The sequence below is a fragment of the Globicephala melas genome, chromosome 21 (assembly GCF_963455315.2).
Source record: "Globicephala melas chromosome 21, mGloMel1.2, whole genome shotgun sequence".
In the NCBI taxonomy this organism is placed as follows: domain Eukaryota; kingdom Metazoa; phylum Chordata; class Mammalia; order Artiodactyla; family Delphinidae; genus Globicephala; species Globicephala melas.
In genome coordinates, this window is record NC_083334.1 from 4,690,369 (window position 1) to 4,708,857 (window position 18,489).

At 41.1% G+C, this 18,489-nt stretch overlaps 1 protein-coding gene across 1 annotated transcript in view; it reads right to left on the reverse strand.

Moving 5' to 3' along the window:
* Nucleotides 1-13,677: 13,677 nt before the first annotated feature.
* Nucleotides 13,678-18,489, reverse strand: part of NEIL3 (nei like DNA glycosylase 3) — a 41,454-nt gene continuing 36,642 nt past the window's right edge. The window contains exons 9-10 of the mRNA XM_030829907.2: nucleotides 15,303-15,477; nucleotides 13,678-13,899 (exon numbers count right to left, since the gene is read on the reverse strand). Coding sequence (XP_030685767.2) covers nucleotides 13,717-13,899; nucleotides 15,303-15,477 — 358 coding nt within the window. The 3' untranslated portion in view covers nucleotides 13,678-13,716. The remainder of the gene's footprint in view (nucleotides 13,900-15,302; nucleotides 15,478-18,489) is intronic.

The following is an 18,489-nucleotide window of genomic DNA, read 5'->3' on the forward strand; positions in this document are numbered from 1 at the left end:
TATTATTCAACATATAGCAGTTGAATTCCTATAGTCTGTGCTAGAAAGTGGATGGGAACTGAATATAAAACGTTACGCTGCATATAGGCCATCTGCCATTACGTGTTTACCGAATTGATTCCTCAGTGTCATCATTATGAACCTAGATTCCTATTGGAGGCTGTAATAAAGGGTTGACTTTACAACTGAATGAGACAGTAAGGCCCCTTAACATTTTGAATTCTTGATCTCTGCTTTTTGTGGTTTCCTGCATTTCTCTGTGTCTTCTTGCTTTTATCAGTGTGGGTACCAAGAAGCAAGCTCTCTCCCTCTTATTTCTGCTTTGGTCTCCCGAAGTCTGGAATAATAGACATTTATAATGAAAATAATGCACAAAGAGTAAACAGGCTGAGAATCTGATCCTCATTTTTAAGATGGCAGGAGTTCACCCCGAAAATAAGTTGTGGAAATTTAGTGCCTAGACTTGGGGAGCTGCACTTTAGCTCCATGTTTTGCTTATTCCATGGTGCTCTACTTCTGTATGACTTGGACACACAGGTTCAAAATGCAGATGTCATGAAATCTGTTAGTGAGGTAGCCAAGGGTGTGCTAAACATTTATTCACCCCTAAGATGCGTGTGCCGTGGCCACTCCTTCAGGTGAAGAGAGTAATAACTTAGGGGCAGGCAGTAGGCAAGGGAGCAAGAGGAGAGTGGTTGGTGGTCTCCACAAGCCCCCCGCCCCCCCCCCCAGTTATCTGCCACGTGTGGTTAGTCCAGGGGAGGACAGGAGAGCCCCTCCCCCACCCCATCCCCCTGCCGGGGAGTTTGAGATAAAGTTGTCCTCCAAGAATAAAATCAGGAAGATTCAAAAAGGTAATGGATGAGATTAGTTATCTGTGGAAATGACATACCTTAAGGAATAGTCAGAAAGATTATGTGGAGAAATTTAGAAACACCCTGAGGAATTTGACAATGGCAGAAACTTGATTGTATCCGTATATTTCCAGCAACAATCGAAACAAAGTAAATGGATGAAGCTGTAACACAATCAAGCAGGAAGCTAATCTGTTACAGTGAATAGATTAAGTGCTCTAATCACAATCAATTGTACCGTAACCCACCTGAAGAAGGAAGGTACTAGCGGGTGCTGGGGGCTGGAGAGCCCAGGCAGCCAGGATTTGTCTGTGACCAGCTCCCTCCACCAGGAGAAGGGCAGCCTCAGCCTCCACTTCCAAACTGAACCCGGGGCTGTTTCCATAGCAATTTGTATTTCAAAGGCTTAATTCACATGTAGATTTGCCTATGGGGAGAGCGAGCTTATCATCAAAGCAGACTTCCCTATCAGTTTGGTGGCCAAAGGATTGCATTCTTAGAATTAAAATAACAGCCAAAGAGCAGTCAGTAAAACTAGTAAAGTAAGAGGATAAAGTTAATTCAACAGCCGCTACGGAACGCCTACCATATTGAAGCCGATGGCCTAGGAGCTGGGAATCCCATGTTGAATAACAGAAGACCCGTGCCTGTGTGGAGGGTTACTTGGAGGAAGACAGACATTAAACAATTATCCAGTACATTATTTTGTTACAGTTGTGATTATTTCTAGGAAGAAAATACACAGGATTTACTTGAACAGAAAAAAACAAAAAACCCACAGAGGGCCCTGAACTGATCTGAAGTTTAGAGAAAGCTTTTATGAGGACCCCTTTGGTTGATTTACGCTTGTCTGTTACAAAGGGGAAAGGGACGGAGCAAGATGAGAATACACACAAGTTGAGGGAATAAAATTAGATTAATACTGTGCATATAGTGGTGACAGTAAGTAGCTCAAAAATGACCTGTGACAAAACAATTATCCAGAGAGAGACTATCTAGAAGACCATTGGTAATATTCCTTTAAGAGCGGCTCCAAGAGAGGCTTACAGAGTGATCCACATTCCGGAGATGATGTACTCTTCAGAAGTGAACGCCTTCCAATATATTTAGACCAGACAACAGCTTTGAAGATTTTACACCCCTGGAGTTGACCAGGAATCAGAATTACCTATGCTCGCTCCCGAAACAAAATGAAGAGTTCTGGAGACGTGTTCTGGACGCACGCAGCCCCTTTGTAGAGCGCTGGACAATCGGCTACAGCAGACAAGGTCAATTTGGGGATGCAAGACCGGAAGACATAAAGGTGGAATGACTGCAAAGTGATGCTGAAATAGAGCATTCTCCTGTAATTTCCTATTCGAGGCAGAGAAGGGTTACTGAAAAGTTTTAGATCAACCAAGCACATGCTCTAACTGGGTCTCAAGGGCGCTCGAGCAGAAGCCGCGTTATTCAGGAACATGTTAGGGTGGGGTGCCGGCACATAAAACATGGGGCACCAACATGCTGCGCTGTGTAAGAGAGAGGAGAGAGAGCCCGCATGTGTCAGCTCCGCGGTCAGAGATCACAACAGAAAGGGAGCCGCAGCAGATGAAGCAGCAAATATGTGACTCGAAAAACTCCCTCGTTGCAAAAACACAGAGAAAATATCTTGGAGAGATGCTCCAAGGACTGTCAAGAGAACCAGTCTTACCGGGGCTAAGATTACAAGGCATTCAGCACTGATTCTTTAAGTCTGTATCCCTTAAACTTGTATGGAGAAATTATTTGTTTGGAGTGTGATGCAAAATGTTATGGTTTACCAAACCCCGCCTTTTAGAAGTTTACAGTTTCCCATATGCAAGATTTGGTGCCAAGGCAGCTCAACAGAAAGGAAATCAGTACAAGAGAAGATGGAAGGAAGGAAGGAAGAAAGGGAGGGAGGGAGGGAGGAAGGAAGGGAGGAAGGAAGGAAGGAAGGGAGGAAGGGAGGAAGGAAGGGAGGAAGGGAGGAAGAGAGGGAGGGAGGAAGGAAGGGAGGAAGGAAGGAAGGAAGGGAGGAAGGGAGGAAGGGAGGAAGGGAGGAAGGGAGGGAGGAAGGGAGGGAGGGAGGGAGGGAGGAAGGGAGGAAGGGAGGAAGGAAGGGAGGGAGGGAGGAAGGGAGGAAGGGAGGAAGGGAAGAAGGGAGGAAGGAAGAGAGGGAGGGAGGGAGGGAGGGAGGAAGGGAGGGAGGGAGGGAGGGAGGAAGGGAGGGAGGGAGGGAGGGAGGGAGGAAGAGAGGGAGGAAGGAAGGAAGGAAGGAAAGGAGGAAGGAAGGGAGGGAGGAAGGGAGGGAGGAAGGAAGGGAGGAAGGAAGGGAGGGAGGGAGGGAGGAAGGGAGGAAGGGAGGAAGGGAAGAAGGGAGGAAGGAAGGGAGGGAGGGAGGGAGGGAGGAAGGGAGGGAGGGAGGAAGAGAGGGAGGAAGGAAGGAAGGAAGGAAGGAAAGGAGGAAGGAAGGGAGGAAGGGAGGGAGGGAGGGAGGAAGGGAGGGAGGGAGGGAGGGAGGGAGGAAGGAAGGGAAATTCTAATGGACTGTGTACAAAGGGAAAGGTTCAGTTTTTTCTCTAGGTCTCTAGCTTCTGAAATCTTAACTTTAGTGAAACATTGTTTTCTTCTTAGTTCCCATCCCCTGTGAACTGTTCACTTGACATTCAAGACAGAATATTTCACACTCCAAGATAAAGACTATTTGTTTTGTTTTCTTCTAAAAGTCTATTGGGGAGTTTTAATCAAGGAGACTTCACGGGAGTTTTAATATGTATCAAAGTGAGGGGATCCCATTTTAAATAACTATGTAGGGAACCAATCACTGACCCCATAGCGGGAAGGTAGAAAGAAAAGGAGGTTTAAAAATGATGGATGGGAAACACAGCAGAGAGTGAGGGCTGGACTGCTTTCAAAAGACACAAGAGGAGAAAACAACTGAAGATCACCTGCAAAGAGACTGGCATGCATAACTTATTTAATTATGCAAATACTTAATGTTAAAACCCCTTCAGAACCATAGTATTTTAGACTTGGAAAGGGATTTTAGAAATCTTCCAGTATAACCTCTTCGTTTAATGGCTGAAGACCCCGAGGTCCACGAGAAGTTCAGTATCTTGGCGGAGTGAGACATTATTTAGCAGCAATTATTCTTACCATTTAGAGGCAGGGCTGGAGTTAGAAACTAGGCAGCCTGACTCCCAGTGCATTCACTTTTTTTTTCCAACCTCACATCCCCATTTCACTTCAGATTAATTTACCTGTTAGAGCACACTTTAAAAAAATTGTCACATGTTTATTCTAGTATATTAGATTAAATGTTTTCTAAAACACATGCAGATACTCTGCTCCAGAACAGTGGTGCACAAACTTGAGCCTGTAGAGAGGTTACCTGGAGAGCTAGTTAAGGCGGGCCTGCCTGGGCCTCCAGCCTGGAGCATTTACCAAGCCCTAAGGCGATGCTGATGTTGCGGGTTCACATTTTTATCAGCACGTTTCCTAGCACTGGCCCTAGGGGACAGACAGTAGTTACAGTAACCATTCTTGGAAATCTGGATGAGAACAATCAACAACTCGCAATGAGTGAACAACACGGGAAAAAGGACCAGCGCCAGAGTTACTTGGTTAGCTCTAGCCATCGATCAGAGGCGCCATCAAGAGCCTCTTTCCAGGCCGAAGCGCCTTTTACAAACCTTTCTCTCTGCCTACAGCCGCCTCCTGCATGCCACCTGGCACACTCCTCATCCCCAGCCTTGCCTCCTGGTGTCTTTCAGGTTGTCATGGGAGTTCTCTCTCCTATTTTCTCTTCGAACCCCGTATCTCTGTCACACTGAACTGTGACTGCGGTTGCCGCTTTGAACGCTCACTTCCCTCCGAAGACTTTAAACTCCTTGAGGCACTATTCTTCATCTACGCTTTCAGCCTCGCCCAGCAACAGGCACAGAAATAACATCTGTTGAATGAATGCTTTTATAAATGAGGATAACTCGAGAGAAAACAAATATAAAATACATATGATAGAACTAATTCGCTGTGAGTGAAATTCATGGTTCTTAGTTGTATGTTTATTATCTTTTATTTACCTATGTATCCGTCTATCCATCTACCCATCCATTTTCTCCTTAGTAGGCCTATAAATAAAATGAAAACTTCTGTCAAAAAACAATAAGCATGTGAACATGTGTAAATGTAATTTCACGGGATATCAAATCTTTAATGCAAGTATTCAGAAAGTACCACCCCGAAGTTTAGCACCATTGACGATAATACATTCATTTATTGCTGTACTATCTCCCCTAGAGATGGGATTTTACAATGTACCTTCTCCTCTAGTGTCTGAGATTACAATGGGGAAAAAAACCTTTGATAGAACCTGAGGTCCTTCTAAGCACATCCAGCCTTGCAGGAAGTCAGGCACTGACTTTAGTTGATGACGTTCCTGGCAGGACCTAAGCACCTTACAGTATACTCATTTCCATTTTAAGAACTCTGAAAATTTTTGGAATTTTGTCTTGTTATTAAATGTATAATCTCATATTTCTCTGGACTTGTATGGAACACACATAATTCTTTTTCCTATCAGCCCCTCAGATTTCTAGATTGTTATCATGGTCTATCCAGCATATTGCCTTTAGTTAAAAAGGGATAGAAAAAAATGAAACTGTGTTTTTTGCATTTTTTAATTTAAGAAAATACTTATCAAGTACATATATTAATTCAAATGCAACTATATATTTACTGTATATACCATCATTCAGATACATGTCTGAATATAATCTCATTCAGAAGGGATATATGGGAATAATAAGCACTCATTAAGAGAACTTTACAAATTGATTTCTGTCTTATCCTATTTCAATTTCCAATTTTACAGGAGCCTTTTGGTCATCGGTAGTATCCTTGCTTCCATATTTCTCATTTATAGAATTATATCCACATGAACATTAGGCGTATTATCAGAAGAAAATTGAAAGTGGCCATCTGCCATCCAGCCTTAGAACCGTCCTTGATTTTATTTCATGGTGACACTCCCGCCCAGTTCAAGACATAGCTGATAGACCTCCCTTCCACTTGAGGTCTCCATGTCTGTTAAAAAATGAGATACTTGAGTTTATGCAGCTGTTCACGAGCTAATTATCTGCAATCACTTCTGATTACTTAATAGGCCGTGGTAGGATGTGTGTTTGCTGCTGTGCGGACTTTACACATTAGGTTTTAATGCGCTGATATGGTTAATTGTTGTGCTCACTGCTGCCTGCTAATAGACCATTCCTGAAAGCGAGACCATATCTCAGTGGAATTTGCTTGGTTATTTAAATAAGTAATAACTACAAACTCAGATCCTAGATCTAGTGTTTACCATTTTAAGAACACACTTTTCTTTTTTTTAGTGCTGGTCATTCCTAATGCATTCAAATTATTCAAGTTTGGAGAAAACGAGTTATTAAACTAATGAGTCCATAACCAACTCAGATAGTTAGATTTAACATTTTTCCTGCTCTGTTCAGTTTCCTAAATTGTTTTCTGCCATTGACAGCAAAATAAATTCTTTTTAAATGGAGCTAAACACTCTGAGTATAATAATATAATGAGAAAGATATATGCATATTAAAAGCAGATGAATATTTATTAATATGTAAACCAAGATGCCAAGGTGAGCGATTGGGAGTGATACAGAGATGTGCACACAGACAGTAGGTGGGGAATTGTTGTAATGAGACTGCTCATTTGCTTTGCAGTTTTGCATTTTATGATAGCATTTAGTCCAAAAGCTAGTGCTTAGTTTTAAAAATTTACAAGGCTGTTCTTTTGTTGACTATCCATATATTTGTGTTTCTGATGGCTAAAAATGGAGGCATAATATCCGATAGATGCTTTAGACATTTCTGTCTTTCCCTTTCTGTTCATAAGATCTCTTTTTTCCTACCATCACTTTTTCATTTCTTCATCTCTTTTAATTTCCTGTGTTTTCCACTCCTTCACTATTCTTTTATTAGAGAAGCAAATAGGATTTGAATAATAAATAGAAAGTATTTCAAGCCCAAAACCCTTGGCCTTTATTCTGCAACTTCCAAGAACAGTAGAGTTCATCCACTCTCCATGTGTTTGGGGGCCTTGCTCTGCCTTGTCAAGCACTGGATGCACCCCTTTAAAAATAGATTTCAGTGAATGGGACTCTATGCACTGCTGGGGCCCATCACTCTGGGTGAAACTGTGCGACCCCCCATGACCTGCATTCCCAGAAACACTATATGCAGTGCTTCCGTGTGCTCAAAGCCAGAATCTCTTCTGCAGTCAAAGAAATAGGGAGAGAAGGGGATGCGAGTGATTGTAGTTGATGAAGATTTATACTCGCTGTTGGGATATATGATTTCTATCTAGACGAATGGATGCCTGGATTCCTATGAACCTACGGCTCTCTCAGTTCTTCATGAAGGAAGGCTTTTCATAGTTCCTTCATGTTTTGTGTTCCTAAGTCTCTGATGTGTCACTGGAAACTTAAAACTGAGTCCACCGTCTTCTTCCTAATACCTTCCTTATGAAGTTCCAGGCTCTCCGTTCCCCAAACACGACCACACTTCCTCCTGTTCCCACGCTTTCCTCACATTGCTCCCTTCCATCCCGAGTCCTTCTCTGTCTGGTGAAATCCACACCCTTTTTTAAGGCCATTACCAGTGCTACTTCCTCCCTGAAACCTCCCACGATAACCGCTGTAAGGGTACAAGGAGGAGTAGGAACGATGAAGATAAAAAAATGAACTCTTGTGTTTTGACGGCCAGGGATTGTGCTCAGCCCTTTAAACAGATACAGCACTTTATCCTCAAAACAGCGTTGCAGATGGTATCATCGCCACGTAACAGGTGAGGTACCTAAGACTCAGCACACAGTATCCCAAACCTAATAAAATATCATGTTCAAGGTCACAGGGTCAAGGTCAGGGTCAGGGGTGGGGCAGGCTTTGAACTAGCGGTCTGACTCCAGAACTCAATGGTTTTCTAGAATCTAAGTAATTAAACACTATACATACCATCTTGCACAGCATTGGCAGAATAATTCCTTTTTTCATTTGTTCAGAAGGCCCACGGGTTGCATCATTAACCCAGCACAGGTCCCGGTGGTGTGCACTGGCTTGCTTCTCTGCCATGGGCTCCCTAAGGGGAAAGAGTGACTTTTTACTTTTATATCCTGGGAACAAAGAACTGGCCCATCCTAGGAACTCCATTGGTAGCAGCGAAATGGAATGAATTCTTCCTTTACAGATTTTCCCCCTGTATTTTCCTTCATATTCCCTATGATCTAGCCAAACAGGACTCTTTGCTATTCGCCACACAGTCCCCGTGCTCTGAGCTTCTTTGCTGATGCTGCACCTACAGCCTGAAATGCCCTTGCACATATGCAAATCTTCACCAAGGTGAAATTCCAGCTGCTGTCTCTCCTGAGGTCCCTCCAGCTCCTGAATCAGGTGTGGGCTCTCCTTCCACACTCTGCGTATAGAGCTGCTATCCCTTATTATCTCTCTCTCATTTAGGCATTGGCAAGATCTACTTTAAAAATACATGTCATTGGGCTTCCCTGGTGGCGCAGTGGTTGAGAGTCCGCCTGCCGATGCAGGAGACGCGGGTTCGTGCCCCGGTCCGGGAAGATCCCACATGCCACGGAGCGGCTGGGCCCGTGAGCCATGGCCGCTTGGCCTGCGCGTCCAGAGCCTGTGCGTCCAGAGCCTGTGCTCCGCAACGGGAGACGCCACAACAGTGAGAGGCCCGCGTACCGCAAAAAAACAAAAACAAACAAACAAAAAAACCCGTATCATTGAATTTTTCACATAGTAGGTGCTCAATAGAGATTACCTGAATTAAACACTAAGAAGTGATTTAAACCAGTTGACTTGGTTTCCTACAAAATGAAGAGGTTCAAACTCATGGGCGTTGCAAGGGGTACTCACATTCTTTTTCATCTCTGTATGTTATGAAACACAGGGAAGCACTAAGGCAGCCTTATGCTTTCTTTCCTTTCCAGTGAATGCATACCCTTTGATCTGAGTAGTTTGGGCCTGTCCGTGAAGACTTTCATTTAAATTACCAGAAAGGTTTAACAGCTTTTAGACACCGAGGAATTTCTCTCTCTTTTATAATAAACCAGTGACACTCTTTTCAATGACATTTCAGTGACTTCATGTTTGAATAGTGGTAACAAGGTTAACAATGTTCAAAAGACTGACATGATATTAAACCTTCATCTATTAGATTCATCAAATGTTTACCAAGTTTCTACTGTGTACAAGGCACAATCTTGGGTAAGAGTCTGTGAAGAACAAAGAAGGGTTACATACAACCCCTTAGGTGAACATCAGGAAACGCAGACAGGACAAGTAATACAACACAAGGCAAACACTAGCATAAGCTCCAGAAGAGATATAAGTGCTGGAAAGATATACCAAGAAAAAGGAGGTTAAATTTTTTGGAAACTCATTGGAACATTTGTTCCTTCATCCCACACCCCAACTTGCTAATAATGGTGGTCTAGAATATGCGATGGCAGGTACCTTTAGAAAGTACATGAAAATAACGGATTTTTAAGAAGAATTTTAATAGAAATTAAGTAAATAAAAGCAATGGAAAGTAATGGAGATTTCAAAGAAATTTATAGAAATTTTAACATGACAAATTTTAGAGAAAAAAAATGACCACGATCTTATTGTCATCCGACAATTATTTTCGTTTGTGTACGTCAGCTATCTGTACATATCAACAACATACAATTCTGGGTACAGCCAATTTTCTTTAATACATGGAGAGGGGAGAAGCTTATTCAGAGCATGCAAACTTCATTCAAACCACAGCCTGAGTGACACATATCTCTGACTTAACGTACAGCAAGCCAGCTTTCTTAAAGTATAAAATGAGAAATAACAGTAATAGATGTCACAGGGCAGTCAAGAGGATTAAATGAAAGAATCTATGGAAACTGACACCAGCTGTCACCAAATAAGGGCTCAGAAACAGTGGCTCTTAAAATCACCTTCCTCATTTTTACCCCCTCTCATTGTTTTCCCCCAATCATGAAAAGCCTTTATATTCATATGATATGGTTTGAAGTACCAAGAAACAGGCAGACAAACTCCAGAGAGATGAATACCAGCAGACCACACAGCAGCTTCCAAAGGTTCAGACAATGATGAACAGATGCAGCTCTGAAGGCTGCCAGCCTGGTCCTGGTTCTGCTTCTGTGGGAACCAATGTGGTTGATGCGGAAGATAACAATACCAGTTGCCTCCGCCCGGTGGCATAAGGAGACACAGGCACAGTGGCTTCTGCCCACACCCCTCTGCAGAAGATGTCCTAGAAGCACCAGGCAGCCCAGGGAATCACCTTTTGTGTCTGCAGACAGCACCAGAGGGCTTGATGAGGACCCACAGCAAAACCAGAAAAAAGCAGACCCGAACTGGATTGCAAAGGCTCTGAAAACTAAGCTGTCACTGGAAATAAAGCCCGCAATGTAAGTCAGAGCCTACACACTTAGCTAATCTGGATGACTGCATGCTAAAATATAATATTTACATAGGACCTAGAGCCTCCTAACACAATAACAAACATCCAGGATACAATAAAAAAATCACCTGTCCTGCCCCAAACTGAAAAAAACACATCTGAAGGAGAAAAGACACTCAACTGATGAAGATACTGAGATAAATCAGATATGAGAATTATCCGATAAGGATTTTAAAGCCGACATCATAAAAGTGCTTCTGGAACCAATTATAAATTATCTTGAAACCCATGGAAAAAAATGGAAAATCTCACTAAAGAAATAGAAATTATTAAAAAAGGACCAGGTGGAAGTTATAGGTATGAAAAATACAATTATTGAAATAAAAAATTAGCTGGATGATCTCAGTAGTAGAGTGACGATGACAAACAACAGAGTCAGTGAACTTGAAGACAGATCAATAAAATGTACTCAGTTTGAATGAGAGTGGGAAAAATAGACAGGGAAAAATAAATAGAGCCCAGAAATCTGTGGGACAATAACGATCTAATGATCTAATATTTGTATCACTGGAATCTCAGAGAGGAGGAAGCGTGTGGAACTAAAAAAGTACTCAAAGAAATAGTGGTTGAAAACTTCCCAAGTCTGGTAATAGATATCACATATAGACACTTAACTTTTTACAATTAGAGTTTATATAGAACCACTTAACACAAAATGTAGAAAACTTGCAATTGTATAGCTCCTTTGACCTCTTTATGCTACAGTTCTCACATCTACATGCATTATAAATCTCACAAGACTATGTTATAACTTTTTTTTGCTTTGAACAGTCCCATGTATTATAATGAAACTAAGAGGCAAAAATAATATTTTATATTTATTTAGATATTTGCCATTTAAGAGTTTCTGTATTGCTTCTTGAAGATTTGAACTTCCATTTGGTATCATCTCCATTTAGCATTTACTTCCGTGAGCATAGTTATAATGGCTGCTTTAAGATCCTGGGTAGATTCCAACATCGTGGTCATCTTGGAGCTGGTCTTGGGTGTTAGTCTTTTCTCTGAATCTGGGTCACATTACTCGGGATCTTCTTATGTTGCATAATTCCCGACGGAACCCTGAACATGTGAGTATGCTATGGTGGAGACTCTGGATTTGGTATATTCCTCTAGGCAGGAATATGATCCTGTCTAGAGGAATGTTGACCCTTTTGTCTAGGGCAAGTGGGTTCAAAGTGCAAATTCTCTTGGTTCAGTTCTTTTATCTATCCAGTTCTTTTAGCTGCTCTGTGTTGTCTGCCCCACGCCAGTGTGTGTGGTCCAGGGGTCATTCAAGGTCATGGGCAGTTTAGACGCAGAACTTGGGACCCCCGTCTTGGAATCTCTTCTGAGATTTCCCTCTTCCTGGTGGCTGTGGTTGGCTAGACTGTCTGCTGGCTCTTCAGCCCAACTTTATGCTGCCCTCAGGATAAAAAACCTGGGAAATTGCCTCCAGGTAATTCTTCCACATTTTACACACCTCCAGAATCTGCCTGCTTTTGTTCACTCTCCATTATTGTTTTTTTGTCCTGAATCTGAAGCTGGGTTCAGTTGGAGCTTACTCCACGATGGAAGCAGAAACCTCCTTAAGATTTTGATGGGAAGTTTCCTTAAAACTCAAAATTATGTTTGGAAGAATGACATTTTTTAAACATCCATTCTTTCCAATCAAGATCCTGCTTTGTCTATCCATCTGATTCTTTGATGTTTGTCAGTAAAATTTTCTTTGTTTCTTAGTAGATAAGTCTCTAAACTTATATTGAAATCTATTGTGTTTCACTTGCCTATATTTCTTTGTAATTAATTTGCTAATTTTTGGAGACTGGAATTTATGGAAGCTTGATTTGCAGTAGGCCTTTTCCCTTGTTGTACAATTAATTTGTAGTTGTCTTCTGAATACACACTATGTGTACTTCACATCATGTCACTAAGACCATCAATGGTCCAGTCTGATTCCTGGTTTGCTCTGTAGTTATTACCCTGTTGAGCAATTAGGTGAACATCACTGATCTTAGGTTGGTTCTAATTGTGTCTCTTCAACGTAAAGTTCAAACACAGGACGATGAAATACGCTCTGTCCCTGCTGGTAATTTCGTATGCTGTTAACTTCTAGAGCTCTGCATGGGCCATTTAGTTTTAGAAGGGGGAAGGGTTCCAGCCATCTTCCATGCTGTCCTTTTTTTTTTTTTTAAATAGATTGAACCAGATCTGAATGGAATTTTCCACCAACATGCAGAAATGCATTGATTAATGTTTTTCTTTTCTTTGGGAAAATAATAATACCTGAACTAAATTTTTTAAAAAAGGAGAGGAGTTAAAACTACAAATAAAAAAATAATATCACATTAAGCTTTTGAAATGAACTTACTTTTAAAAATTAATTAATAGGTATTAAAATCAAGATCAAAAACTTTTAAACCAACTTCTCTTTTAAAGATATAGAGATGACTTCTTTTCTTAAATGTTACTTTTATATTCTGAATCCCCCCAGCTTTTCACAAAAATGCATTTGAAGTTATACAAGTGTTTGGCATATCTCTAGCATCTAGAGGAACTTGATGTTTTTATTTATTTGTTTGTTTATTTAATGTATTATTTTTGGCTGCGTTGGGTCTTCGTTGCTGTGCGCGGGCTTTCTCCAGTTGCGGCGAGCGGGGGCTATTCTTCGTTGCGGTGCGCGGGCTTCTCATTGCGGTGGCTTCTCTTGTTGCGGAGCACAGGCTCTAGGCGTGTGGGCTTCCGCAGTTGTGGTGCGTGAGCTCGGTAGTTGTGGCTCGTGGGCTCTAGAGAGCAGGCTCAGTAGTTGTGGCGCACGGGCTTAGTTGCTCTGTGGCATGTGAGATCTTCCTGGACCAGGGCTCGAACCTGTGTCCCCTGCATTGGCAGGCAGATTCTTAACCACTGTGCCACCAGGGAAGCCCTAGAGGAACTTGATGTTTGTTGAATAGAAAAAAAGAAGAAAATATGATTTTCTATAATGAAGATCCCATTTCTTACATTTCATTTACGAAAACAGGAAGTTCCTTTAATCATATATTATGAATAGTGGTGATACCTGAGAAATTATTCAGTTCAGACAGAATACCTTATTATTTTATTGTACTGCATACTCTACTCCTAAAAAAAAATCACTGCTTCCCCAAAGAAGATACAAGAGACTAAGAGCATACTAAGAATACTTTATTGTCATAACTAAATGCATTAAATATACATTCTAAATGGAATATATTGTATATTTGATAAAACACATATAGCATTCATCAAGGCAAAAAAAAACACTGAATGAAAAGATGGCACACAAATAAAAGGAAGAGTTCTCAAATACTGCAATAACTTCAGCATCCTGGAATAATGTTTATTCCTCGCCCATTTTCTGCCCATTGGAAAAAATTGCACTGTTTTTCCTTCCCAAGAGGGCACACAAAAAAATTCTTTCCATTATTAGGTCCAATCTTCAACACTGTTCTCATGATGGAGCGTTTGCCATGGCTGCAGAATGGGAAGGACAAATCTGCCCACTGGGGGGGAAAAACAGATTGTGAAGTTTAGATGGAAGGTAGAATGACAGGCTGAGCCTCGACGCATTTGATTAGTACTGTACTGTCTTCACTGCTGTTCCTATTAATTTGACATTGTAAGATACACGTAAGTCATTAGTCGTTGCCCCTAAAAAACCTTATATCCTATAAGAAGCATCTCTAACAAATTTGCTTGAATCACACAGAAAATTGTCATAATTCTGACATATGCCTAATGTCCATAATATGCCTCTGTCCAAAGGCATATTTACAGAAGTTCCTTCACTTTATTGAAAATCTCTCTGTAAAGCAAATCACCAGTGTTCCTGATATAGCTCTGTTTAAGCTATTAAGGTCAAAGATTTGTTATGATTTTAATATTAACCTTCCTTAGTCTCCTAGGAAAAGAAAGCATCCAATACAGAATTACCAGGACTAATTCACACAAATTCCATTGTATTATTCTTATCCTTATTAATTTTGGCCTCAAGAGAGCTACCCAGAAGGCTGTGATATTGTTAATATTGCTAATAATATTTTCTCCATTACATCTATACAAGCTTTGAGGGGAGGAGATCAGGAAGTTGAGTAGGACGGAGCCACATCTCGGGCAGGGGTTATGCTCTAAGATCATGATCAAATTTTCCCTGGGGAATTCCTTAGGAAGGTATCACACTGAAGACAGATCATTTCTCTCTCAGCAAGCCCAATCAGAAAACTTTGCTCCAGTGCCGAAACAGATCCATACTTTCTTTTTCTAGTTAGGCACCAGATGAAGCAGCTGGGAAAAATATCTGTCTTTAAACCTCAGGATCACAGTCAGAAGTGAGAGGCTCTCGTTCTGTGGAAGGCAGAAAGACTGACCAAAAGCGCCCAGATTCCTGTCTTGTATCTCACACTCATTTGCAGGGACAAACTCATAGATCGAAAGGTTGGGGAATCACCTACATCTAAACTGTTATTGTGCCATCACTTGTTTTGGTTAAGCCTGTGTGGTAGGATTTGCTACGTTTACTGTAAATCCAGGGCATGTAAATTATTTCCCTGGGTTCTTCTATCCAGTGCATAAAACAAAGGTTTGGATGTCACACTGAAGTCAGGAAGAGCAAATATCTATCTTGGATTATCAGTCACCTGGTGACTCAATACCTCTCTCTTTGTAAGCCAAGGGGGTTACAAATATGATATACTCTAATAATGGAATAGCTGTCATTTGATTAATTCTTCTTTTGGGGATGAACCTCTTTGAATTTTCAGTTATTCAGCATTCAGGTTTTAGACTAAATGTCAGTCAGCATGGCTTTTAAATTTAAAGGTAAAACCAGAAACGGACTATTTGTTACATTTTAATAACTGAAGTATTCAAGGACACTATCATTAAGCTTGATAGGTCGTACACGTACTTCGAAAAATCCACATTGTGCTTCTCTCGGTAGAGGACAAGCATAAAAGTGCCTGCCCTTGTTTTCTCCATCCTTCCTCACCACTTGGAGAACGCAGGGGCGGTCATGTTTACTGCAGCGGGGACTGCAGGCATTTAACGAATGAGGACCACCTGGCGTGTTACTCTGAAGCTCCCTGTAATGACAAGTTACACAATAACTGCAGCATGATCGTGCTAAAAGGGGTCATTCACACCACCTCACCCCGCATCGGAATCCTGCCTGTACAAAGAGACAGTACCAGAAAGCGACCACCGTCAACTTCCCGCAATTACTGGGTTGGCCAAAAAGTTCGTTCGCTTTTAAGTACAAATAAAAGACATCTTTCATTTTCACCAAGAATTTTATTGAACAATGTATTCACTAACTGAACGATCTTTTTGGCCAACCCAATACATACACTCCTACATCTTTTTTTTTTACTAGTTGTTTTAAAATTAATTAATTTATTTTTGGCTGTGTCGGGTCTTTGTTTCTGTGCGAGGGCTTTCTCTAGTTGCGGCAAGCGGGGGCCACTCTTCATCGCGGTGCGCAGGCCTCTCACTATCACGGCCTCTCTTGTTGCGTAGCACAGGCTCCAGACGCGCAGGCTCAGTAGTTGTGGCTCACGGGCCCAGTTGCTCCGCGGCATGTGGGATCTTCCCAGACCAGGGCTCGAACCCGTGTCCCCTGCATTGGCAGGCAGATTCTCAACCACTGCACCACCAGGGAAGCCCCTACATCTTTTTAATTCTTGGTTTTCCCAGGTAATTTCCTTCCAAAGCTACCTATTTATGTAAATTAAATTTAAATTAGGCATATCATTTAAACTTCTCAAGAATAGAAACAGCTGAATTGCACATCCAATCTTCTTAGTTTTCATTTGTGACATCTGGTTCTTTTCTTACCCAACATGACAGGGTGGCTACTTTTATTTCCCTTAAAATATTCTCAAGTCCAGCTGTCCCCCGACGCCCAAAGGAACTAGAGTCACAATCTTCTCCAATTATTTTCTCATCAGTAGCAAACTCTCATCAATGGTTCTGACAAGGCCAAAGAGATCTGCTGTCCAATTTAAAGACAATTTTCTATGCTCTTCTTTGACCAAGTCTACCTTAATAGTTGCAATCATATTTCAGCAAGTAACAGGCTGCCTGGCAGAGCAGAAATGTGTATTTTGTAAAGCTAGCGAGGAAGCTTTAGTCTCCCCCCATGATTAGATCAAGAGTGTCTGGAGGTTACCCCTGAATACAGTGTATAAAGGCCAGAAGCCAGGCTTCCACTGTAGCTGTCTAGGTAGAATTTTTTCTTTGAAAAGGAGCTTCATGATTATTTTTAATTTTTTTATATTTTGCATATTTTAATAATGCTTTTATAAAAGTCTTCTTAATAAACCAACTGATGAGAAAAAGAGCTCTTATTAAAACCAGAAGTCCTTCCCCTTAATAGCCCCATTTTTAACTTTTTAATGATAAAGTTCTTCCTTTCTTTTTTTGTTAACTTCTAAAGAACAAAATACCATTCTTAAATGATTTTTTAAAAATACTTATAAATCAGAGGTTGGTTCCCTTTTCCTTGCTTCCTAAACCACATTCTTCCCATACTTGTTCCTACAATGATGCCTTGAGGCGTCATATCTAATCAAAATGTTCAGAGTGTGAGATATTTTTTCCAGTTTTATTGAGATAGAATTGACATACAAGGGATCTTTTATTTGTGGTGAAATTGGTTTACACTCGTTTATAAAACAGATGCTTAAATATATTTCTTTAAAGGGATGGACTCAAACATCCTGAAGTTCCTGAAGCTGCTTGGGCAGCAGGCGTGTGCAAGATGAAAGCAGCTGTGGGCACTGCTAAGGACACTGTTATCATTAAATATTTCTCCAGCAGCTATTTTGTTGGTAGCATTTTCAGGGTAGGGAATAGTGGCTTATATTTTAGCGTCATGGGGGATGCTAACCAGAAATAGGGAGGGTGAGGGGCAACAGACTTCTCTTTTCCAAACCCCCTTCACTTCAACAGCCCCTCTCCCCAAAAGGGGCAATATTAAAATGTTAACTTCAAGAGAAGCTGAACATCTGGGTGGTTGTAGAGAAGTTGAGTGATTTCAAAATTGAAGCAAGTGGGTCATAAACAGTGCTTAAAAAAAACTTAGAGGAGGAACACAGAAGGTTAAGAATCTTAAAGGAAAGAAAGAAACTGGTGCTTTCGTAAAAAAAAAAAAAAAAGTACACACATGCAAACAGTTTTATATATTGGAAGGCTGTCTGAGGTAACAATTAGTTAAACATTTTCAAACCCACTTGCTTCAACCTAGAAATCTCCAGAGTTTCGCAAATCCAGGGAGATGTTTAGATTTTCCTACTAGTAAAGCTTTCCTGGAGAGGAGCACGGTAGAAGTCAGGATTAAGGTAGAAAGGAAAGATCCCAGTGTTTCCTACAGCTTCCTCATTTCTGTCTTCAATTCTGTTTCTTCGTTGGTATAAAGTTAAAGGAGAAAATAGCCACATGCTATCTTATCCCGGCCCTTAGAGTGGGGTCCATCTGACCAGAAGCATCAGCATCACCTGGCAGCTCCTTACAAGTACAGAATTATCCTCCCCTACTCCAGATCGCGGGCAGAATCAGAATCTGCATGTTAACAGGACTCCCAGGGGATTCATATACACATTAAGTACTGAAGCACTGAGTTAACGTAACCAAGACACTGATGCCATCTGTGAACACATCAGCTCTAAAGATGTACAGGGAATCTTAATTTTATGATAGCAAACATTACCCAGGGTAATTAAATGTTCTGATTAATTGAGGACATCTTGGTTCCTCTTTGTTTCAATCATTACTTTAAAAACTTTTGAAAATGTAGCAGAGCATTTTCTTGGGTAAACTTAGCATATGGGATAGTTTAACTTATTTTGATAACTAGGACCATCATTTTGAATACTAATACTGGATTATAAACGGTCAATATAATAGATCAGGGTTGGAAAATCTTTTTCAGAAGGGACATACGTTTAGGCTTGTGGGTCTTATGGTCTCTGTTGCAAAATACTCAAATCTGCTGTTTTAGCATGAAAAGCAGCCAGAGGGAATATGTAAACCAATGGGAATGGGATGTGTCCCAATAAAACTTTATTTATAAAAACGGGGTGGGCTGACTTTGGCCC